General features: G+C 42.6%; 1 protein-coding gene across 1 annotated transcript in view; it reads right to left on the bottom strand.

The window, feature by feature from the left end:
- Nucleotides 1-25,030, bottom strand: part of LOC126272901 (cytochrome P450 4C1-like) — a 270,136-nt gene that overhangs the window by 64,903 nt on the left and 180,203 nt on the right. Inside the window, exons 4-5 of the mRNA XM_049976165.1 lie at nucleotides 20,643-20,916; nucleotides 10,947-11,122 (exon numbers count right to left, since the gene is read on the bottom strand). Of these exons, the coding sequence (XP_049832122.1) occupies nucleotides 10,947-11,122; nucleotides 20,643-20,916 (450 nt within the window). The remainder of the gene's footprint in view (nucleotides 1-10,946; nucleotides 11,123-20,642; nucleotides 20,917-25,030) is intronic.

Below are 25,030 nucleotides of genomic sequence, written 5' to 3'. Positions count from 1 at the left end.
AAGCCTCGAACTCGGGGCCTTTGCCTGTCGCGGGCAAGTGCTCTAACATCTGAGCTACCCGATGTGACAGTACGTCACATAAATATTGACATTTTTAGCGTTGTAAATCGTAGTTTACGTATTTTATGAATATAATTAGTGTAAAAGATATAGTTAATGTTCTTGAAACAACTGATATGCAGTGATAGCATCTTTATTTAATATCTACGAAAATAAAAAAAAAGGATGAAAAGAGACGTGATTGTACGGCCGAGGAGGAAGGACGTATTTTGGGGTACATACTGCTTTGTTTCGCTATATGGAGGGCAGCCATTGAGCGGCTACACATATTTTTTGTAAGTTGTTCGTTGTTTTTGCTAAATAAACCTGTTATTATTATTAGAAACTTATTTTTTTTTGTAATAGTTGTAACCTCAAATGCTCGCAGTGTCTAATTATTTTTAATAATCATTTTTTCACTAATTGCGCTGCGAGAAGCTCATCTTCCGATGCAGCCTCTGGGCGGCCATTACGCGCCGAACTATTAATTTATTTATTAAAGTGTCAACAGTAAATGTAAATGCGAGAGATTTCGTTGTACGAACCTTTTAAAATAGCAACAGACAATTAATTTACGTAAAAGTTCATGTTTTTAAACTATACAGATTCCATGAGTTCAATAATTTTTATCTTGGCCGCTCCACGGCAACAATCGAAATTCTCTCAAGCCTTGCTTTGCAATCAATAAATAGAAATGAACAAAATTACATTCAATTCAGTTAACGGCAACTATATTTTAGTCATCATGTCCAAAATCTAAAGTTGGTACATGAATAACTGTGGCCCTTCAAGAACCCGTTTCATATTTAGTTATGCACGTAAGTAAAAGTGATAAAAAAAAGACAATATCCCTGAGAGAAAGAATCATGCTGATAAATTAAAAATAAAAAATATATAAAATATATGTAATAATGTTTTTGTATTTGACGTAACGAATAACTAATGCCAACGACGTCACAAGTGGCGCCCAACGTGGGGCCCGAAATTTTATGTACCAATATTAAGTACACAGAAATGACTGAGATATGGTTGTCCGTCTAGAAAACTATATTTAAAAGAAAATTTTTTATGTATGTAATTATATGTATGTGAAATTAATGTCATATATGTAATCTATTTCCATGTACCAAAAATACAAAATTTGTGCGAGATCCAACCAGTGAAGGTAAATGGACATGAAGCTGATTAGATGCGTACCATTGTCTCGACTGAGATAGAGACAACACCAAGCAACAATAACTAATAAAGGTAAGGGTGTATATGCATGCGCTTCTGGGCTGGAAACTAAAGCAAGGAAGGATCCGGGGGCCATGCACTGTGTTTATCTTCTTGAGTTAAAATTTGTCAAAAGTGTTTATGCAATTTGTTTTAACGTCAGTGGATAGTGAAACAGATTCATTTACTACTGCTGAACAAAAATCACTGTTAGAATTCTGAGACAGTGATTAGTGTTCTGGATTTGAGGTCACACAATCAGCTGTCTGAATCAAATAAATGCTTGTGAATTTTATTGCCAAAGTAACATTTTTGCAGCAGTAAAATTATTCACGGTGCAACGGCAATATAACGAGTACGAAAGTGTAACTGTTAGTTTCAGTAGTAATAATAGCAGGTAGGTTCTTTGCTTTACTTGATTTCAGTGTTCTGTATGTGCTTTGTGTAGTTAGTATATTTTGTGTGTATGTCACTTTTGGGGGAAAATCGATTTTGTGTGTACTCGTGTCTTACTAGTCAGGATTAATACTAGTCTAAATGGTGAAGACAAGCAAGGACAAACGGTTAGAGGGGGAAGATCTGTCAGGCCATGACATAGACGAAAATATACAAGAGTTTCCAATGAGGATCACACCCACAATGACGGATTCTCAACTTCCAAAACCGGAAGCTGAGCAACCTGTAACGGACAAAATATTAGGCACTGATAAGGATCAAGCTCAACTGAGCAAAGAAATCCACTCGAGTACTGGTACAGGGAATGAGGACGTTACTGCGTCGACAGCGAATGTTGTACAAGTACCTGTACCAACGACCGATTTTCTAACGGTGCTGATGGCACAATTAGACATGAGAGACAAGCAACGGGAGCAGGCATTAATTAACCAAGTGAAGGACATGTTAGCGGAAGAACGTCATGAACGTGAGGAAAAGGCAAGACAGGAACGCCTTGAGCGCGAACGCAGACAACAGGTGCGTGATGCTCAGTTCCTGGCAAAAATGAATGAAATATTTGAACAACGTGACAGGGCGCTAGTGTCATATTTGTCACATGAGATCGATGTAGTAAAATAGCATGTGGCTGACTTGGTAGACCAGAAGAAATACATTCCACAAAAGGTAACGTAACTGGTTAAACGCGTAGGTCAGATAGACAAGGCACAGTGCGTCTTACAAAATGCAGTGAAAAATATCCAGGAAACTGTCGAACATATGTCAAACAATTTAGATCAACGTCTCAAAAATGAGATCGATATGAACTGCAAAATGGCTACGCAGGAATGGCTAGAGGACAAATGTAAGGATGTAGAGGCTTATCTCACTAGGGGTAAGATAGATACTGCCTACAGGAAAATTAAAGAGACCTTTGGAGATAAGAGAACCACTTGTATGAACATCAAGAACTCAGATGGAAACCCACTTCTAAGCAAAGAAGGCAAAGCAGAAAGGTGGAAGGAGTATATAGAGGGTCTATACAAGGGCGATGTACTTAAGGATAATATTACGGAAATGGAAGAGGATGTAGTTGAAGATGAAATGGGAGATACGATACTGCGTGAATAGTTTGACAGAGCACTGAAAGACCTGAGTCGAAACAAGGCCCCCGGAGTAGACAACATTCGATTGGAACTATTGACTGCCTTGGGAGAGCCAGTCCTGACAAAACTCTACCATCTGGTGAGCAAGATGTTTGAAACAGGCGAAATACCCTCAGACTTCAAGAAGAATATAATAATTCCAATTCCAAAGAAAGCAGGTGTTGACAGATGTGAAAATTACCGAACATTCAGTTTAATAAGTCACAGCTGCAAAATACTTACGCGAATTCTTTACAGACGAATGGAAAAACTAGTAGAAGCCGACCTCGGGGAAGATCAGTTTGGATTCCGTAGAAATGTTGGAACACGTGAGGCAATACTGACCCTACGACTTATCTTAGAAGCTAGATTAAGGAAGGGCAAACCTACGTTTCTATCATTTGTAGACTTAGAGAAAGCTTTCGAAAATATTGACTGGAATAGCCTCTGTCAAATTCTGAAGGTGGCAGGGGTCAAATACAGGGAGCTAAAGGATATTTTCAATTTGTATAGAAACCAGATGGCAGTTATAAGAGTTGAGGGGCATGAAAGGGAAGCAGTGGTTGGGAAGGGAGTAAGACAGGGTTGTAGTCTCTCCCTGATGTTATTCAGTCTGTATATTGAGCAAGCAATAAAGGAAACAAAAGAAAAATTAGGAGTAGGTATTAAAATTCATGGAGAAGAAATAAAAACTTTGCGGTTCGCCGATGACATTGTAATTCTGTCAGAGACAGCAAAGGACTTGGAAGAGCAGTTGAACGGAATGGACAGTGTCTTGAAAGGAGGATATAAGCTGAACATCAACAAAAGCAAGACGAGGATAATGGAATGTAGGCGGATGAAGTCGGGTGAGGCTGAGGGAATTAGATTAGGAAATGAGACACTTAAAGCAGTAAAGGCGTTTTGCTATTTGGGAATCAAATGGTCGAAGTAGAGAGGATATCAAATGTAGACTGGCAATGGCAAGGAAAGCTTTTCTGAAGAAGAGAAATTTGTTAACATCGAGTATAGGTTTTACTGCCAGGAAGTCATTTGTGAAAATATTTGTATTGAGTGTAGCCATGTATGGAAGTGAAGCATGGACGATAAATAGTTCGTACAAGAAGAGAATAGAAGCTTTCGAAATGTGGTGCTACAGAAGAATGCTGAAGATTGGATGGGTAGATCACATAACTAATGAGGAGGTATTGTATAGAATTGGGGAGAAGAGGAGCTTGTGCAACAACTTGACCAGAAGAAGGGATCGATTGGTAGGACATGTTCTGAGGCATCAAGGGATGACCAATTTAGTATTGGAGGGCAGCGTGGAGGGTAAAAATCGTAGAGGGGGACCAAGAGGTATACTAGGCAGATTCAGAAGGATGTGGGTAGCAGTAAGTACTGGGAGATGAAAAAGCATGCACAGGATAGAGTAGCATGAAGAGCGGCATCATACCAGTCTCAGGACTGAAGACCACAACACAACGATCGATGACTGTCACACATGCGGTAGCTGGATTAGATCGAGCCGAGCAGTCATGAACATCCGTGGCATTCATCAACAAACAGTACGAAAATGTGCCGATAAATGTATGCCGACTTCAAAAAGCTGACTGCGAGAAAGTGGAACCGTAGTCTCCAGTCAATCTTTGAGGCGTTGTCGCCGCGAACGGAGAGGTAGCGCTACCAACCGCAGCGCAAGTAAAGCACGAGGAATCACTATTAAAACACAGGCAGTTCCATACGTTTAATGATGAGAAAAAGAATGTCCACCGGGTAATATTTATACAAAGTTTCCGGAATGTACTCCCGGCATCATGGACTGAGCACCAGAAGGTTCAGTTTGTGATCTCTCTCATCACAGGCGACGCGGCACTGTGGGCGATGGAAATCGCGGAGCAGTGTCCGTCGTTGTCTGAATTCGAAAGTAAATTTCTTGCCAGATACTGGTCCAGGTCTGTTCAGGAGCGTCTCCGGAAACAAGTGTATAACCCGGAACCATTCAATCCCCGTTCAGGTAACTTGAGAAAATATTTTGAAAGATACCTGAACAAAACCAGATACTGGGACGAACCCGTGCCTGCCAGGGATGTTCTAAGAATTTTGAAGGGTAGACTGCCTATAACGATAAGAGAGGAACTCGTACACGTCCCTGACAGGAACTTGGAGTTGTTTATGGCAACCATAGACTCCCTCGATTTAATACACGAGGATGCCAGGCAGGGAGATCAGGGGAGTACAAACAACGGACAAGCGAACGGTAAAGGAAAAAACCAATCCAATAATAGGCCTAGTAAGAACGGATATTCAAGGAGTGACGAATATTCGCAATGGGAAAACTTCTCTAAGAAAGGAAACACTATGAATAGTGTGCCCACTGTGGATGGTCACTGGCGCAGCACTGGATAAAATACGTGCCAGCATGGCCAGTCCAACCCGTCTTCACCATAAAGAGGTGGAGAAAACTACAATCGAAAGAGACGAGGCGAAGGGGGGAGGAAACTCCAACTTCGGCAATAAAAATATGAGAACTAACAATGAGCAGTGGCAACGGGTAGGACCAGCAAACTGGCAGGCACATCTAAACATGCCGTCAGGTCATGTGCCTGGTAATCACATCAATGTAATCCCGATGCCACCGCCTCCACCTCAGCCTCCGAACAATCAGTCACACGTGTCCGCACCGCAGTGCACGTCACCAGTTGTCACTGACAATGTTCGAATAACCGATGTGTCTGATCACGTGTCGGCAGGGCGCGACAGGCCGTCAAACTCTGGCCGACCTCTGTAGGCCCTTCCCAGACAGTCGGCAAGTTGAAAAAGGGGGGCAGACAGAATGTGGGGGTGAATATGCTCCGCTACAATGGCGGATGCGAGATGAAAGACGAACTGACAGTTGATCCGCGACCTGCGGACCAACAAGAAATAGAACATGTCCAGGCTGACTTTGTGGCAAAGACAAATGGGGTCGAAGTAATAATAATGTTGGATACAGGGGCGAGTGCTTTTTGTATTGATGAGCAGTTGTTCAAGTGCATGGATCGTGTGAGAAAGTTACCGAGCCTGCCAGTAGAAAACTGGAGGTTAGTAGGTGCCCTACGTGGCAGGGTGCAGCTAATAAACAATCAGGGGCAGGCAGAGATTGCCCTGGAAAACGAAGCCATACTGTCCTCATTCCTGGTGTTCAAAAATCTCACAGTACCTTGCATACTGGGCCTTGACGCGCTTAGGGAATTGAAGGGAAAAATTGACCTCCCCGAGCCAGATGCACCTTAACCTATCTAAACCGACAAATTGATCTTCCATTAATGAGGTCTCCGGACGCGTATGTGAACTACTGCCGGAATGTCCGGGTAACTTTACAGCATCCTCACGCGTTGAATTACAACAACTGTGTTGTAAATCAAGACAGCAGTGAACCGGAACCCGTTTGGGAACGGGAAAATGCTATTATTAAGCATCATATTGCATCAAAAGTAGCCGAATCTTCGTACCTGAGCCTGTCACAACAATCTGATATGAGTCAAGTGCTGAACCAATTTGTACAAGTGTTTTCAGAAAAACCGGGGATAATAAATGAGTATGAGTTCGACATGCAAGTACAACCTCATCAAACTTTCTGCCGTACCTCCTATTCAGTGCCGTGGTCGAAAAGACAAACCGTGGGGAGAGAAATTCATAGAATGCTGCGGTGGCAAATAATAAAACCGCTGGTATCCAGGGATACTTAAATGTTTAAGTCTAAAATGTGTAGTGTGTAAAGGTAGATGTAAGCTGTATGCCTATTTAGTAAGATTTATTTAATGTTTATTTGATTTTATACTTGTGCTTGTTAGATATAGAGTAGTTGCTAAGTGTATGTGTGAGTGAGTTGCGGCAAAAGGAGAACACTGCACTTAAACAACTGCCGTGACAGAAAGAGATTAGCAAATGAATCTACATAAGGACGCTCTGCACAGGATAAACCTTGAAAAGGGAGGCAGCATTGTGCATGGTCGTCGGACGCGCAAATTAACAGCGAGAATTCGCGTAATAAAAAAATTTCAAACAGAATAATATCGCTTAACTTCCACACTGATTCCAGCTTGAAGGCGCTTGCAGGTACACCCGCGCGTAAGCAAGGCAGCTGCAAACGCAATAATGACAAACGTTTCTGAATCAGTGTTGAATGAATAAATAATACACATGTCATAAAACCTACTGAACTCACAGGTCCAGTATGACCAACTGGTCAACACTTTAAATAAGAGGTGACAGCTAGGTCAATCACTGAATACTATGTGATAAACGGACTTAGAAGGAATTCTAATTGCACCATACCTATGTAAATACATGATATTAACATGTAAAATGGAAAGCAGAGTTATTATGTAATTCCAGTAAAATGCTATAAACCATGTTACAATTTAAAAGTGACTATCCGAACGCTCAAATAGCTAAAAAAACGGAAGAACTGAACTATAAACTGGAACGGTATGAAAATGTGAGCAGCTAACTGTGCAAGAACACGACATGTGTGACTGTGTTTAACAGTGGAAGACTGTTCTGAAAGTATAGTGAACAAAAGAATAAAAATTAATAGCTCAAATGGTGTGCCTTTCCCATAAAACAATTTAGATGCGAAACATGATAGACATTCACAGTATGGATAAATGTTTCGGCAAAGAAGTGAGACTTCTGATAAACTTAGCCATAGCAGTGGACTGTGAAAATACGCTATAGGTAGCGCACAGCGAACTGTGGTTTCCGGACAGGCAGATGCACGCTAGAAGCGACGCAGGCCAAGTGATATGAAGTGAAAAGTGTCACCGCGACGCACTCAACTGAACACTCACCATAGTGACAGTGCATACTGCGATCATGTGAACACTTAGCTTAAAACTACAGTTATGTTAAACCAGTGTAGAATGTGTGAGGTCGTACCAGAACTTACTTAAAGGTCTGGAACTCGTTCGTTCGTACATTCTTACAAAGCATTCCGTAAACAGTGAACACGAGTGACTGTGGAGTGTTTGGGAAACTAATGAATTTTCTTCCAACACTTACAGCAGGTATATTTACTTTATTAAGTTGATGAACTGATACTCGGTGAAATGTTTACATGTTGCGCGGCGCGGCGAGCGATCGGCGATTATCCTGTCCGGGCAGCGGACACCGCGCCACGCCCACCGACCGGCAGCCGTTCGCGCCTACGTCACCGCTTGGGCCAACGAACCGGCGCCGGCTGCTACAAGCGGTCACATACGCTATCGTCTACGCCAGCAGCGACACACCGCCAGACCAACAACAAACTACCGACGGCAACGTTTACTTCTATCAGATCCAAAAATGTTGTAGTCGACGATGAACTGATATACGATGTAAAATTGTAAGTCAAAAACACAAAGACTAACACAACTATCTGTACGAAAAAGAAGACTTCTACGTTATGTAATTTCATGTTTTAATGATGATTTTTTGTAATGTAAATGTATATGTAGATATTTGTCTGTTAATTTGTGTGCAGGTGCTACACATTCAATGTAAATCAAAATTAACCGTAATAACAACAATCCGAAGGCTCCGGGCGGGGTTTTCTTGGCCAGTTTTTTTCCCTTACGCCTGTAACCCGAATGGGGGAGCGTAAGACAAAGTGCCTCGGGTCTGGAAGATACCGGATTGTACCTATTCATAATAAAACAGAAAGACAGATGACACACATAATTGTGTAACGAACAGAGTATTGAACAGTGAATTGAAATAGGTGGCCCAAACACAAACTTTTGGCCGTCAACAAAACTGAACTAAAAATAAAACCATAGTGAGTCTGTACATAAACAGTGGACTTTATTACGTACAGCCTCACTAGGGGCCCATGTAACGGTACGTCACATAAATATTGACATTTTTAGCGGTTGTAAATCGTAGTTTACGTATTTTATGAATATAATTAGTGTAAAAGATATAGTTAATGTTCCTGAAAAAACTGATTTGCCCCGACAGTATCTTATTTAATATCTATGAAAATAAAAAGGATGAAAAGCTACACAAAATTTTTTCTATATCATTCGTAGTTTTTGCTAAATAAACCTGTTATTATTATTAGAAACTGAATTTCTTGTAATAGTTGTCACCTCAAATGCTCGCAGTAGCTACTTATTTTTAATAAGCATTTTTCAGTAATTGCGCTGTGAGAAGCTCATCTTCCGATGCAGCCTCTGGGCGGCCATTATGCGCCGATCTATTATTTGTCAAAGTGTCAACAGTAAATGTAAATGCGAGAGATTTCTTTGTACGAACCTTCTAAAATAGCACCAGATAATTAATTGACGTTAAAGATCATGTTTTTAAACTATACAGATTCCATGAGTTCAGTAATTTTTATCTTGGCCGCTCCACGGCAACAATCGAAATTCTCTCAAGCCTTGCTTTGCAATCAATAAATAGAAATTAACAAAATTACATTCAATTCAGTTAACGGCAACTATATTTTAGTCATCACGTCCAAAATCTAAAGTTGGTACATGAATAACTGTGTCCCTTCAAGAACCCGTTTCATATTTAGTTATGCACGTAAGTAAAAGTGATAAAAAAGAAAATATCCCTGAGAGAAAGAATCATGTTGATAAATAAAAAATAAAAAATATATAAAATATATGTAATAATTTCTTTGTATATAACGAATAACGAATCACAAACGGACGTCATACAGAGCACGACTCCGGACCCGTCCTCACAGCTTCAGTTCTGCCAGTATCTCGTCTGCTACCTTACAAACTTCACAGAAGCTCTTCTGCGAACCTTGCAGAACTAGCACTCCTGGAAGAAAGGATATTGCGGAGATGTGGCTTAGCCACAGCCTGGGGGTGTTTCCAAAATGAGATTTTCACTCTGCTGCGGAGTGTGCGCTGATATGAAACTTCCTGGCAGATTAAAACTGTGTGTCAGACCGAGACTCGAACTCGGGACCTGAAGCTGTGAGGACAGGTCGTGAGTCGTGCTCGGGTAGCTCAGATGGCAGAGCACTTGCGCGCTGAAGTAAAAGACTCGTTCCGGCAGACAGTTTTAATATGGTAGGAAGTTACAACTGAACTGTTTTGGAGAATTTACATTATTGTTTGAACTAACACCGACTTAAACTTTTTAGTGATATAACAATTCTGTGAAGTCAATGAAGATCGGCCTTAGGGCTACAAAGCAATGCTTTCTCCTTTTCGGTATTCGTGAGTAACATGAGAAAGTTGATTTAAATGAGAGTACCATTTTTACTACCCACTCGTAACCATACTAAATCATGGAGTGGCCAGTAGGCGCCAATTATTCTCTATGTAATGGGTCCAACGGATAAAAACCTTTGGATGACAGAGGAACTCTACACTGCGTTCTACGGAAAATCCGTTCAAATTGCCCTTATAATATTAAAGTACTTGAAACCTAATTGAAAGTCAAAAGTCAGTGCGAACCAGCCACTACAAATCCTATCGAACTGCAAAGTGCTCGTAATACAATCATTTGAATTATACTGTTAACGACGTAACTTAGCCCTTGAGTAGGAAGAAGAAATTGGAAACGGTGTACTGTATAGGACAGACAAGGATAAAACTCTACGTCGTACCCTCATCTGAATGAGAAGAAGGTTAGTGGACCAGATTTTCTAACTGTATAGGATAAATTAATTTGGTACTGGACGTTACCGGCGAGTGAACAAATTTTAGAGGAAGATCTAGAAAAACTTAATAAGCTGGAAGAACAATGATTACAGAAACTAAGGTACTAAGCTAGGAATTAGGTAAATGCCTTGTCAATTAACATGTTTTATAGTCTATTGAAATAATTAACAAGATAAATTATTTAGAAGAAAATTTAGAATTTGTCTTAGAGCTGAAAAAGCTACCACTACAGATAAAGCCTTATTTAAGGTGAATATAGGTGACCGACAGAATCTATTCTTATCTTATTGAAGATTTTTAGCTGCAATTTTTGGTAAGAGCTCTTTAAAGACACATAAGCAAATTACATCGGCTGACCGTCTCTGCCAACTACACTGCCACAGAGATTATCAGACAAAGCAGAGACTAGTAGCTCCGTACGCGTGAATTTTATTTAGTTGAGATGGAACCCACTACTTATGTAGTAGCAGCGCACTGAGGTACCTACCTTCCTGCTGAGCTAGCTTCAGAGTCGCAGCTTTCACTTTCCTCTGATGGTAGTTTCTTCATTTTCTCTACAGAGTCGTCGATGAACTGATGCATGGAATTTGCCAGTTTCGCTTGTTCCCTACCAAGACTTGATAACTTGAATATTGGTGTCACGAGCAGAAATGGGTTCATAACCTGCAACATAAAGCCCTTTACAGTACAGGAATCCGCGTATTAATAGTGTTTGCTACTTACATTACAGCACTTGGAACTAGGACGAGACCAAAATGCACCTAAAAAAGCAACAATGGCAATATCAAGAACAGCCTTGTTCCATAATAATGTCGTTAAATACATGTAGCGGGTGAAGAAAATTTTTGGAAAATAGAGGAGGAACTTATAGCCATAGCTGTGAACTTCTGAAACAACTTGAGCGCTGAAATACAAATCGACTAATTAATGAAGTTTTTTAGGGTACTGCCTGACTATCTATCTCCTAATTATTAGCCGTGCTTATGCAGGCTACTAAACAGTTAAAATACTATCGGTGGTGAATTTATGATGAAGGTGCAAAGTAAGGGTGGCAGTTTTACGAAATTACATGGTAAACTTAGATATTCGCATATTTTATTTGAAGTGAAAAGCAACATTTTAATAACTGATTCTCCTGGGTGGCTGGCTGGCTGAAGGTAGTCAGACCGGTAGCAGGAATCATTGTTTCTCAGGTAACTTGGGGCAGGTAGCGGAGATCTCCACTACGGGAAAACTCCGCTGACGTGCTGTCACTGTCGAGACACCTGATGGTTGCATCTGATAAGCTGCAATGAGGCATACGCAGCTTCGGGCTCTAGCGTTGCTGCCACAGCACCTTATATTAGGCCCTAATCAGCGATGGAGCCATGTGGAATTTCCACACGTTGCGTCATCTGTGACATGGAGTCGATAATAATCATAGCCACGAACAACACAGACCTCAAGCTCTACCAGTAGGTAGCCCACTCCTCGTAAACAAGCATGCGAAACAATCTTGAGAAAGTAGTAGACTACTATCTGTCATTGCTACTAAAATGTATCTGAAAAATGCTAAGAACTTTCAACCTATTAAAAACTACACTCCTGGAAATGGAAAAAAGAACACATTGACACCGGTGTGTCAGACCCACCATATTTGCTCCGGACTCTGCGAGAGGGCTGTACAAGCAATGATCACATGCACGGCACAGCGGACACACCAGGAACCGCGGTGTTGGCTGACGAATGGCGCTAGCTGCGCAGCATTTGTGCACCGCCGCCGTCAGTGTCAGCCAGTTTGCCGTGGCATACGGAGCTCCATCGCAGTCTTTAACACTGGTAGCATGCCGCGACAGCGTGGACGTGAACCGTATGTGCAGTTGACGGACTTTGAGCGAGTGCGTATAGTGGGCATGCGGGAGGCCGGGTGGACGTACCGCCGAATTGCTCAACACGTGGGGCGTGAGGTCTCCACAGTACAGCGATGTTGTCGCCAGTGGTCGGCGGGAGGTGACGTGCCCGTCGACCTGGGACCGGACCGCAACGACGCACGGATGCACGCCAAGACCGTAGGACCCTACGCAGTGCCGTAGGGGACCGCACCGCCACTTCCCAGCAAATTAGGGGCACTGTTGCTCCTGGGGTATCGGCGAGGACCATTCGCAACCGTCTCCATGAAGCTGGGATACGGTCCCGCACACCGTTAGGCCGTCTTCCGCTCACGCCCCAACATCGTGCAGCCCGCCTCCAGTGGTGTCGCGACAGGCGTGAATGGAGGGACGAATGGAGACGTGTCGTCTTCAGCGATGAGAGCCGCTTCTGCCTTGGTGCCAATGATGGTCGTATGCGTGTTTGGCGCCGTGCAGGTGAGCGCCACAATCAGGACTGCATACGACCGAGGCACACAGGGCCAACACCCGGCTTCATGGTGTGGGGAGCGATCTCCTACACTGGCCGTACACCTCTGGTGTTCGTCGAGGGGACACTGAATAGTGCACGGTACATCCAAACCGTCATCGAACCCATCGTTCTACCGTTCCTAGACCGGCAAGGGAACTTGCTGTTCCAACAGGACAATGCACGTCCTCATGTATCCCGTGCCACCCAACGTGCTCTAGAAGGTGTAAGTCAACTACCCTGGCCAGCAAGATCTCCGGATCTGTCCCCCATTGAGCATGTTTGGGACTGGATGAAGCGTCGTCTCACGCGGTCTGCACGTCCAGCACGAACGCTGGTCCAACTGAGGCGCCAGGTGGAAGTGGCATGGCAAGCCGTTCCACAGGACTACATCCAGCATCTCTATGATCGTCTCCATGGGAGAATAGCAGCCTGCATTGCTGCGAAAGGTGGATATACACTGTACTAGTGCCGACATTGTGCATGCTCTGTTGCCTGTGTCTATGTGCCTGTGGTTCTGTCAGTGTGATCATGTGATGTATCTGATCCCAGGAATGTGTCAATAAAGTTTCCCCTTCCTGGGACAGTGAATTCACGGTGTTCTTATTTCAATTTCCAGGAGTGTTTTATGTTACGCGTAATTAGTAATGTAGATGCCTAATGAACAAGCGTTAAAGGAAATTCAGAGACTATAGGTGAAACCAATATCTATGGAAAATCCGTATTCATTTCTCTTAAAGAATGAAATGAACTTTTAGGGAAACAGTGACTTCCCCGTCCTGTGAATAACTTCTGTTTTTGCCGTCGGTAAAGTTAGAGGTAATAATTCCGATACCAATGATTTGTACTTTTATGAAATGATAATACTTCCATTCTTAAATATCACGTGCCAGCCACTTATTGCAGATAACCCTTTGATATCGCAATACTGAGTTGGTCAATGAATTTGTGTGTTACAGATGGATGTATCCGGAAATTGCGCTCACGTTGTTTGAAGGCAAAGCGACTGATGGTTCAACAGCCATGACGTTTAAGTGTTTTGTCGCCCAGAAGTGAGCCTACAGATCTATTTTTACGAAGTTCGATAGATATTCGTTACCGCCTTTTACGTGGAAATCACAGTTAGTGTTTTACGGTCAACGAGCCTTCAAACAATGACGATTATCAGTAACCATCAGGGAGTGATACATAGAAGGAATATAATAGTCAATGGCACAGAACTCTAAATTAATAGAGACTGAATATTTTAATGTGTGCGTGTTAAAGTGCTAACCAAATCGTGCCACCGTATTTATAATGTGTCATTCCAGAGCCAAAGTTATATTCATACATTACGCATTTCTTATAAAATTAAATATTTCTCTCTCTTTTATATGCCTCCACGGAAAGAAACGTTACACAGTACGCAAATACACGTGAAGCTCTTAGTAATCCTTCTTTTTCATCTTGTCATTAGTCATTCTATATTTCTTCTTTGTTGTGGTTTATAATCATTGGTAATCTCTCGTTCTTCAACACGATTACATTTTCTTATTTGCCCATTTGTTTCAGATATTTATAATTCTGTTTGTAACTATTTATCAGAGATTTCGAAGTCTCTTCCTCTTTAAGCCCTTGGTCTTCTGTCTTAATAAAAAATTTCTAAGATATATCTTGTTGATGTATCATGTGGTAATAATGAAGCATATTGAAAATTATTTTTGTCGCTGTACTAGCGATAAAATTCATACCCTTCATAAGATTACATTAGCAGTTATCTTGTTGAGGAGCTTGTTCAAATTCTTGTAGATACACTACAAATTAAAGTTTCTTCGTTATATTCATAATGTTGTCTCTTTTAGCTGTTTCAGTGCTGTCGTGTTACCTGTGAAACTCCTTCTCGTATCTTCGGCACAGCTGTCTTACCAAGTTCATTGCCTCTAACTCTGAGTAAACTGTGTAACCAAAATGTAACGTACCAATCCATCTACAACTGCGAAAAAGAACGATTTTCTGTTTAAATGCTTACAGTACCAAACAATGTTTCCATTCAAATTCAATAATTTTTTTTGCTTCTGCGTGCATTTATTAATCTATTGAATCTCTGTAGAACTGTAAATAGCTCGTATTCTAACATTTCTTCATTTAAGTATTGACTTTTTATAGCTTTTGTGTACCTAATTGTTTCAAATTTGTCTTCATTCCTGTGATTAATACTTTTACTACTGTTGTTTCTTCTTTGAAGCCTGTGTCTGAAAATTATTAATCTCCTGTAGTTAATACTTTGGAGTATGACTGAAGTCAGCTGCTAGGTGTTCAATTTGGGTATTTCGATGTATTACGATTCTATACACTGTGCTTTGTAGACCGCAAACATCCAGTTCTGTATTCGATATATACCTTTTTCTGTTCTTTTACGATTATTTAACATTTAGGGGAAACTAGAAAATCAGTTGGATGTACTATATCACGGGCTTGAAATGCTTTCACTGCCGTCTCGTTCACCATTCCTAGAGGTAGTAGATTCGGTTTCGTAACTGCTGATCGAGCGCATACCGAATTTCTGACAATAGTCAAAACTGTTTGCAAGTCTTCTCTCACCCCTAATCTACACTATCTGACCGAAAATATCCGGACACCCCAATGTAATGAACAATTTTTTCACTAGGCAGTATAAGCATTTGCGGAGTCTTGAATTGGTCGGCAAATGTCTTATCGCACTGAGGTCTTGCGAGAGACATTAACAGCCGTGGGAAGTAACGTACCTGTCAGATTAATAAATGTTTTACCTGGAAGAGCAACATGAATGACGCAAATATGCTTAATGAATCAATATTTATAAATAAATTTCAAAAGCCATTCTGCCAATTAGCTTGTTGAAAGATAAGATTATGTCGAGAAATACTAAGAATGAGAACTCTAGAACTGTTGTATAGTCCGGTGTAGCGTTCTTCACTTTGTTTCAGGTATCCACCGACTGAAGCCTGAGAACCGGTATGGTCTCAGGTAGGTAGCGAAGCATGAAAGAGAAGCTTCCACGATTTTGAAAGCTATATCGTATTGTTCCTGCCTCCCTATCACTACATTCCCAATGTGTAGTATTACAATTATGCGAATGATTATCTAGACATGCTGAATGACCAGTCACATTGCAAGACTCTAATTTGAGAGGCAAGTTATTAGTAACGCAACACATTTTTTTCTGAAATCGGGTTGATTCTATTCACGATTTCAATAAGCCATATTATTCTCCACTCTTCTGGCTAAAAAAATCGAATTTTTCGATACAATCTTCTTTTAATGCGACGTCCTCATCCCACCTTACTGAGAAGGCCTGTATGTCCGCACGGTTGTGTCCGTCCGGTACCGGACCTAGCGAGGTGGCGCAGTGGTTAGACACTGGACTCGCATTCGCGAGGACGACGGTTCAATCCCGCGTCCGGCCATCCTGATTCAGGTTTTCCGTGATTTCCCTAAATCACTTCAGGCAAATGCCGGGATGGTTCCTCTGAAAGGGCACGGCCGACTTCCTTGCCCATCCTTCCCTAATCCGATGAGACCGATGACCTCGCTGTCTGGTCTCCTTCCCCAAAACAACAACAACGTCCGGTACCACTTTACCGGTCTACGTCACAACCAGCGACTCACTGCATCAATAACCTCCAATCATCAGCCTCGTAACGCGCATGTCATTCTGCACAGACAGTCCTTCATTGCTATTTGTGTTTTTTTTGTAAGCAGCGAGGAACCCAACGGGCAAACTCCTCTGAGTATCCCAAATGGTGGAAAAGTATGTCAACACTACCAAAAAAAAGTTCAGTTGTGACGCGAGGTGTTTGACTGTCATTCGTCGACCACCTAGAATTAGTGTGTCCGCACGTTCCAACATTTCAGGAGTCACAGCTGTGTGCGCTATCTTGTTGCTATGGTGACGGGTGCCTCGCCCAACGACTCACCGTGCTCCTGTTCACTGCCAGGTCCCTTAGACATTCAGGAAATGCCTATGAGTGTCTTCTATGTTTTGGTTTTCCGCCAAAAGAAACTCAATGCGGTAACTAACGCACCTTCATGAATCTATAGGTGCTGAACAAGGAATATTTCAAGATGTCCCAGAAGTTCTGCATCTTTTCAACCAAAACTGGCTGAGAAAAAATGTCTTGCATCACTTATTGATCGCGCCTCCCGCAAGACTGTATTGGATGTGGAAACAGACTATAATATGGATGTTGATACTGAAAGGCTGTTCACGATACTAAAACACCAAATTCGTCTCGAGCCTGGTATCAACCACCCAATAAATAATTAATATGAAAGATAGAATCCATCTTCTAGAATGGATCGTTTACTGTGCTGCGAATTGTGCACTGTTTTGAAACTTATTGGCAGATTAAAACAGCGTAACAGACTGGGACTTAAAATCGCAATCTCGCCAATGCCCCATCAAGCAGAGGAACGAAAGTGTCAACATAAACACCACTCGGGGACTAGGTATTAGGCCTGCCGACAGGCTGACTCCTGCCTACATGGCAATACGCAGAGTAATGTATGATCACACGACATGTGATCAGCCCGACGCCAATCGCTCCAACTGCTATTGCTAGTAGGCGAATCCCGGTGATACCGCTGCTTCGTTATTCAAACAGCCCCTCATTTAGCCTCACAAGGCTAGACAGAATTACCACAGAAAACCCCTAAAGATGTACTGGGAACCAAACCCGAATATTTCCACAGAGAAGGCAGCGACGCCAATCACTTTTCCTTTTCTCTTCTTAGTTCTTTGTCACTTTCCGTCATTAGGTCTGTGCGGCCGTTGTGTGAAACATCTTCAAGTTCAACTTCACACAGTTTTTTATTACGGAGTATTGCCAGAGACATGACTGAACATACTGAACTACCGAGCTGCCAACCATTCGAATGTGAACGTAGTTGCAACATAACACCTGAGAAATATGAAAAGTAGGAGAGAGGTACTGGTGGAGTGAAGCTATAAAGGTCGATCGTGAGTCCTGGCTCGATAACTCATTCGGCCGTGTAGATAGTTGCAACACAACATCTGCGAAGTATGTTGTTGTTGAGGTCTTCAGTCCTGAGACTGGTTTGATGCATCTCTCCATGTTACTCTATTCTGTGCAAGCTTCTTCAACTCCCATTACGTACTGTAACCTAAATCCTTCTGTATCTGTCTAGTGTATTCTTCTCTTGGCCTCCCTCTACGATTTTTGCCTTCCACGCTGCCCTCCAATACTAAATTGGTGATTCGTTGATGCCTCAGAATATGTCCTACAACGCGATCCCTTCTTCTAGTCAAGTTGTGCCACAAATTTCTCTTCTCCCCAATTCTCTTCAATATCTCCTCACTAGTTATGTGATATATCCACCTAATTTTCAGCACTCTTCTGTAGCACCACATTTCGAAAGCTTCTATCCTCTTCTTCTCCAAACTATTTATCGTCAACGTTTCACATCCATACATGGCTACACTCCATACAAATACTTTTAGAAACGACTTCCTGACACTTAAATCTATACTCGATGTTAACAAATTCCTCTTCTTCGGAAACGCTTTCCTTGCCATTGCCTGTCTACATTTTATATCCTCTCTAATTCGACCATCATCAGTTATTTTGCTCCCCAAATAGCAAAACTCATTTACTACTTTAAGCGTCTCATTTCCCAATCTGATTTCCACGGTATCACCCGATTTAATTCTACTACTTTCCATTATCCTCGTTTTGGTTTTATTGATGTTCATCTTATATCCTCCTTTGAAGACACTGTCCATTCTGTTTAGCTGCTCTTCCAGATCCTTTGCTGTCTCTGATAGAATTACAATGTCATCGGCGAACCTAAAAGTTCTTATTTCTTCACCATGGATTTCAATTCCTTCTCCTAACTTTTCTTTTGTTTCCATTACTGCTTGCTCAGTGTATAACACTGGGGATAGGCTACAACCCTGTCGCATTCCCTTCCCAACCACTGCTTCCCTTTCATGCCCCTCGACTCTCATAACTGCCATCTGGTTTCTGTACAAATTGTAAATATCCTTTAGCTCCCTGTATTTGACCCCTGCCATCTTCAGAATTTGAAAGAGAGTATTCCGATCAACATAGTCGAAAGCTTTCTCTAAGTCTACAAATGCTAGAAACGTAGGTTTGCCTTTTCTTAATCTATTTTCTAAGGTATGTCGTAGGGCCAGTGTTCCGACATTTCTACGGAATGCAAACTGATCTTCCCCGAGGTCGACTTCTACCAGTTTTCCATTCGTCTGTAAATAATTCGTGTTAGTATTTTGTAGCTGTGGCTTATTAAACTGATAGTTCGGTAATTTTCACATCTGTCATTCTTCACGCAGTATCAGATGTCCCATTTCATCTTCATTACATCTTCTTCCATTTCCATAATATTGTCCTCAAGAACATAGCCCTTGTATAGACACTCTATATACTCCTTCCACCTTTCTGCTTTCCCTTCTTTGCTTAGAACTGTGTTTCCACATGAGATCTTGATATTCATGCAAGTGGTTCTCTTATCTCCAAAGGTCCCTTTAATTTTCCTGTAGGAAGTATCTACTTTACCCCTAGTGATATACGTTCCTACATCTTTACATTTGTCCTCTAGCCATCCATGCTTAGCCATTTTGCACTTCCTGTCGATCTCATTTTTGAGATGTTTGTATTCCTTCTTGGCTGCTTCAATTACTGCGTTTTTATATTTTCTCTTTTCATCAATTAAATTCAATGTTTCTTCTGTTACCCAAGAATTTCTACTAGCCCTCGTCTGTTTACCTAGTTGATCCTCTGCTGCCTTCACTACTTCATCCCTCAGAGCTATCCATTCTTCTTGTACTGTATTTCTTTCCCCCATTCCTGTCAATTACTCCCTTATGTTCTCCCTGAAACTCTGTACAACCTCTGGTTCAGTCAGTTTTACCAGGTCCCATCTCCTTAAATTCCCACCTTTTTGCAGTTTCTTCAGTTTTAATCTACAGTTCATAACCAATAGATTGCGGCTAGAGTCCACATCTGCCCCTGGAAATGTCTTACAATTTAAAACCTGGTTCCTAAATCTCTGTCTTACCATTATATATTCTATCTGATACCTTCTAGTATCTCCAGGATTCTTCCTTGTATACAACATTCTTATATGATTATTGAACCAAGTGTTAGCTATGATTAGTTTATGCTCTGTGAAAAATTCTACCAGACGGCTTCCTCTTTCATTTCTCACCCCCAATCCATAGTCACCCACTATGCTTCCTTCTCTCCCTTTTCCTACTCTCGAATTCCAGTCACCCAAGACTATTAAAGTTTCGTCTCCCTGCACTTCCTGAATAATTTCTTCACCATCTGCAACATAACATCTGAGACATGAAATGTAGGAGAGAGGTAAAGGTGGAGTGAAGCTATGCTGCTGGATCGTGAGTCCTGCCTTGATAACTCATTTGGCTCTGGTGGTAGTTGCAACACAACTTCTGCGAAGTATGAAACGTAGGAAAGAGGTAAGAGAATTGCCTTGAAAAGGCAAGCTTCCGGGTTAAAGTCACAGTCTGGCTCACTGTTCAAAATGGTTCAAATGGCTCTGAGGACTGTGCGACTTAACTGCTGAGGTCATCAGTCCCCTAGAACTTAGAACTAGTTAAACCTTACTAACCAAAGGACATCACACACATCCATGCCCGAGGCAGGATTCGAACCTGAGACCGTAGCGGTCGCTCGGCTCCATACTGTAGCGCCTAGAACTGCGTGGCCATTCCGGTCGGCCGGCTCACTGTTGTAGCTTGTCAGAACTGTTCCTGCCGTAGAGACGGAGGCCTGCTGCTGGTACGTACCCTGGCGTGCAGCGTCTGGACGGCCCTCATGTAGTCCTTGACGAAGCCGACGCCGTCGGCGCCGCCGGACAGCAGGCTGCGTCCTACCACTGAGCCGGCCACCTGGTCGAGCGTGCAGGCGGCCAGGTGCCCAAGGGTCTCCTCCTCAGCCCCTGCTGCTGAGGCTTCGTCGCTCCACAGAGGTCGCATCGCCGACACCAGCGTCTCTGCGGCCTTCTGCAGCCACGTGTACTGCTCCTGCAGCCACTGCGTCTTGTACACGCGGCTCAGCAGCCTGCAATCGTCAACTGGCCCTGTTAACAGGGGCTACGGCTAGCCTACCAACTAGCAATGAGCTAAACTGTTAGTTACAGGTAACAGGTTACACAGTCCCAGTACCAACCAGGTAACACACGGTTCAGTCCCATTAATGTGATCACTGCCTGTGTTCCACGTCAACATGCAACAACCACTCAAGACAGCACGTGACAGCACTAGCAGAGGAGGGTAAACAGGGTGTTACAAAAAGGTACGGGCAAACTTTCAGGAAACATTCCTCACACACAAATAAAGAAAAGACGTTATGTGAACATGTGTCCGGAAACGCTTACTTTCCATGTTAGAGCTCATTTTAGTTTCGTCAGTATGTACTGTACTTCCTCGATTCACCGCCAGTTGGCCCAATTGAAGGAAGGTAATGTTGACTTCGGTGCTTGTGTTGACATGCAACTCATTGCTCTACAGTACTAGCCTCAAGCACATCAGTACGTAGCATCAACAGGTTAGTGTTCATCACGAACGTGGTTTTGCAGCCAGTGCAATGTTTACAAATGTGGAGTTGGCAGATGCTCATTTGATGTATGGATTAGCACGGGGCAATAGCCATGGCGCGGTACGTTTGTATCCAGGCAGATTTCCAGAACGAAGGTGTCCCGACAGGAAGACGTTCGAAGCAATTGATCGGCGTCTTTGGGAGCACGGAACATTCCAGCCTATGACTCGCGACTGGGGAAGACCTAGAACGACGAGGACACCTGCAATGGACGAGGCAATTCTTCGTGCAGTTGACGATAACCCGAAGGTGAGCGTCAGAGAAGTTGCTGCTGTACAAGGTAACGTTGACCACGTCACTGTATGGAGAGTGCTACGGGAGAACCAGTTGTTTCCGTACCATGTACAGCGTGTGTAGGAACTATCAGCAGCTGATTGGCCTCCACGGGTACACTTCTGCGAATGGTTCATCCAACAATGTGTCAATCCTCATTTTAGTGCAACTGCTCTCTTTACGGATGAGCCTTCATTCCAACGTGGTCAAATTGTAAATCAACATCTGTGGGCTGACGAGAATCCGCACGCAACTGTGCAATCACGTCATCAACACAGATTTTTGTGAACGTTTGGGCAGGCATTGTTGGTGATGTCTTCATTGGGACCCATGTTCTTCCACCTACTCTCAATGGAGCACGTTATCATGATTTCATACGGGATGCTCTACCTGTGATGCTAGAACATGTGCCTTTACAAGTACCACACAACATGTGATTCATGCACGATGGAGTTCCTGCACATTTCATTCGAAGTGTTCGTACACTTCTCAACAACAGATTCGGTGACCGATGGATTGGCAGAGGCGGACCAATTCCATGGCCTCCACTCTCTGTTGACCTCAACCCCCTTGACTTTCATTTATAGGGGCATTTGAAAGCTCTTGTCTACGCAACCCCGGTACCAAATGTGCTCGTATTGTGGACGGCTGTGATACAATACGTCACTCTCCAGGGCTGCATCAGCGCATCAGGGATTCCATGCGACGGAGGGTGGATGCATGTATCCTCGCTAACGGAGGACATTTTGAACATTTCCTGTAACAAAGTGTATGAAGTCACGCTGGTACGTTCTGTTGCTGTGTGTTTCCGTTTCATGATTAATGTGATTTGAAGAGAAGTAATGAAATGAGCTCTAACATGGAAAGTGTGCGTTTCCAGAAACATGTCGTGATCATTGGCTTCCAGGCCAAGGGTGGAAGTATTTCCGAAACAGCAAAGTTTGTAAACTGTTCGCGTGCCACCCTGGTTGAAGTATACCATGCATGGACAGCCCTCACTGAGACAGCAACTGATGAGGTATGGCCACTAACTGTGTGTTTATGGACACGGTTGTTCCTGTCAGCCATTTTGTCTGCAGTTCGTGGTCTAGTGGCTAGAGTTGCTGCCTCTGGATCACGGGGTCCCAGGTTCAATTCCTGTCCGAGTTGTGGATTTTCTCTGCCCGAAGACTGGGTGTTTGTGTTGTCCTCATTATTTCGTCATCATCATCGCCGTCATCATTCCTGACGTGCCAAGATTTGACTGTGTAAAACATTGGAGTGTGTATAATTGGGACTTCGTATGGGCGCTGAAGTCCGAGCAGCTGAGCGACCCACAAGCCAAACATCATCGTCAGCCATTTTGTCTCCACATCAGCCCATCTTACTGCACTGATTCGGCACAACCCATTGGCACATACGCACAATCTGACTTACATTTATTAAAGCAGCGGTGGAGTCTTATATGACCACTTTGAGCTAGTTCTATTTCATCAATAGCGCTCCAAAGTAACCAGTGTGCCCCTTTAAGGAGTGACTGATAATATGGTCATTCAGTAAAAGTAAAATGGAGGAAGCGAAAGGTACAACTTCTACAGAAACAAGATGGCAGTTATAAGAGTCGAGGGACACGAAAAGGAAGCATTGGTTAAAAAGGGAATGAAACAGCATTTTAGGCTATCCTCGATGTTAGTCAATCTGTACCTTGCACAAGCAGTAAAGAAAAGCAAAGAAAATCTGGAGGAAGAATTACAGTTCATGGGAAGAGATAGAACCTGTGAGGTTCACCGATGACACTGTAATTGTGTCAGAGACAGCAAAGCACTTGGAACAGCAGTTAAACGGAATGAACAGTGTCTTGTGAAGATATAAATATTGGGCTCCATACGGTTCCCTTTCTGTGCAGCAACCGTGGAATATAAAATTATAAAGAACGTAGCAACCAATGACGGAAACATAATTTATTTATCTTGTCGCAAATCAATTTCGACTGATATCAGTCATCATCAGTGCATTTTTCTGACCGATACATCCCATAAGTAGAAATACTGTCCTTGGCAGATTTCTATTATGAAGTCGGAATCGATATGCAACAAAATAAATAAGTTATATTTCCGCGACTGGTTGCTACATTCTTTATAATTTTAATTGGATATAACATTAAGATCAACGGAAGCAAAATACATGTAATGGAACGTAGTCTAATTAAATCAACCGATGTTGAGGGACATAGATTACCAAATTATACATTGAAACTAGTAGATGAGCTTAGCTATCGTTTTGCTACTTGGGCAGTGAAATAACCGATGACGGCCGAAGTAGAGAGCATATAAAATGTAGACTAAAAAAAGCGTTCCTGCAGAAGAGAAATTTTTTATTATCGAATAAAGCTTGAAGAGTTCAGAAGTCTTTTCTGAAGTTATTTGTCAGGTGTGTTGCTTGTATGGAAGTGAAAAGTGGACGATAAACAGTTCAGACAAGAAGAGAATAGACGTTTCTGAAAAGGGACACTTTAGAATAATGCTGAAGATTAGATGGGTAGATGATGCAACTACTGCAGAGGTACTGAAGAGAACTGGGGAGAAGACATTTGTGGCACACTTTGACTAAAAGAAGGGGTCGGCTGCTGAGGTGCATTTTGAGACATCTAGGTATCATCAATTTAGGGAAGTGTGTGTGTGTGGGGGGGGGGGGGGGGGAGAGGTTCAAATAGATGTAGGCTGCAATAGTTATCCGGAGGTGAAGAGGATTATACAGGATAGCGTACGATGGAGAGCTGCATCGAATCAGTCTCCGATCTGAAGACAACTACAGAACACAACAATAGTTTATTTGTTACCTGTTATGTATTTAAACTGTACAATACTTTAACCATGGGTGATGCTTTGAATTACTAGGTACGTGGCCGTCTGTGTAAGCTAGTTTTTGTGAAATATGCTGTGTAGCATCATTTTCGCGCTTTGGCGCTTCTTCTTTGTTGTACATCGGTGAAGGAATGAAAATCGTTATCTTTACCGCAGTGAGCCGATGGATGCTATTAATGTTGTTAAGAATGTGGACAACCAAATACTAAGCTCCATTCGCAATGACAACGACTTGTTCTTGTCACTTCAATGGTGATGTAGAAGAGGTACAATAATTTGGAGGCGGTCTCACGCTCAGTCCACAAGGTGTGACCGGCGTGTGTGGTGGGCGGGTATCCTGCCTTCGCCTGTCGCCACAGACAGCTGCCTGAACACGCTGCCATACACCCTACGCGGGGTTCGGGTGGAACAACCGGGTTCATATGTTGTACATAAGTGTCGCAGCACTGCAGATTGTGTGC

This window comes from Schistocerca gregaria, chromosome 5, assembly GCF_023897955.1.
Source record: "Schistocerca gregaria isolate iqSchGreg1 chromosome 5, iqSchGreg1.2, whole genome shotgun sequence".
Lineage (NCBI taxonomy): Eukaryota > Metazoa > Arthropoda > Insecta > Orthoptera > Acrididae > Schistocerca > Schistocerca gregaria.
Note: the sequence above shows the minus strand (reverse complement) of the source record. Positions and strands in the feature narration are given on the sequence as shown.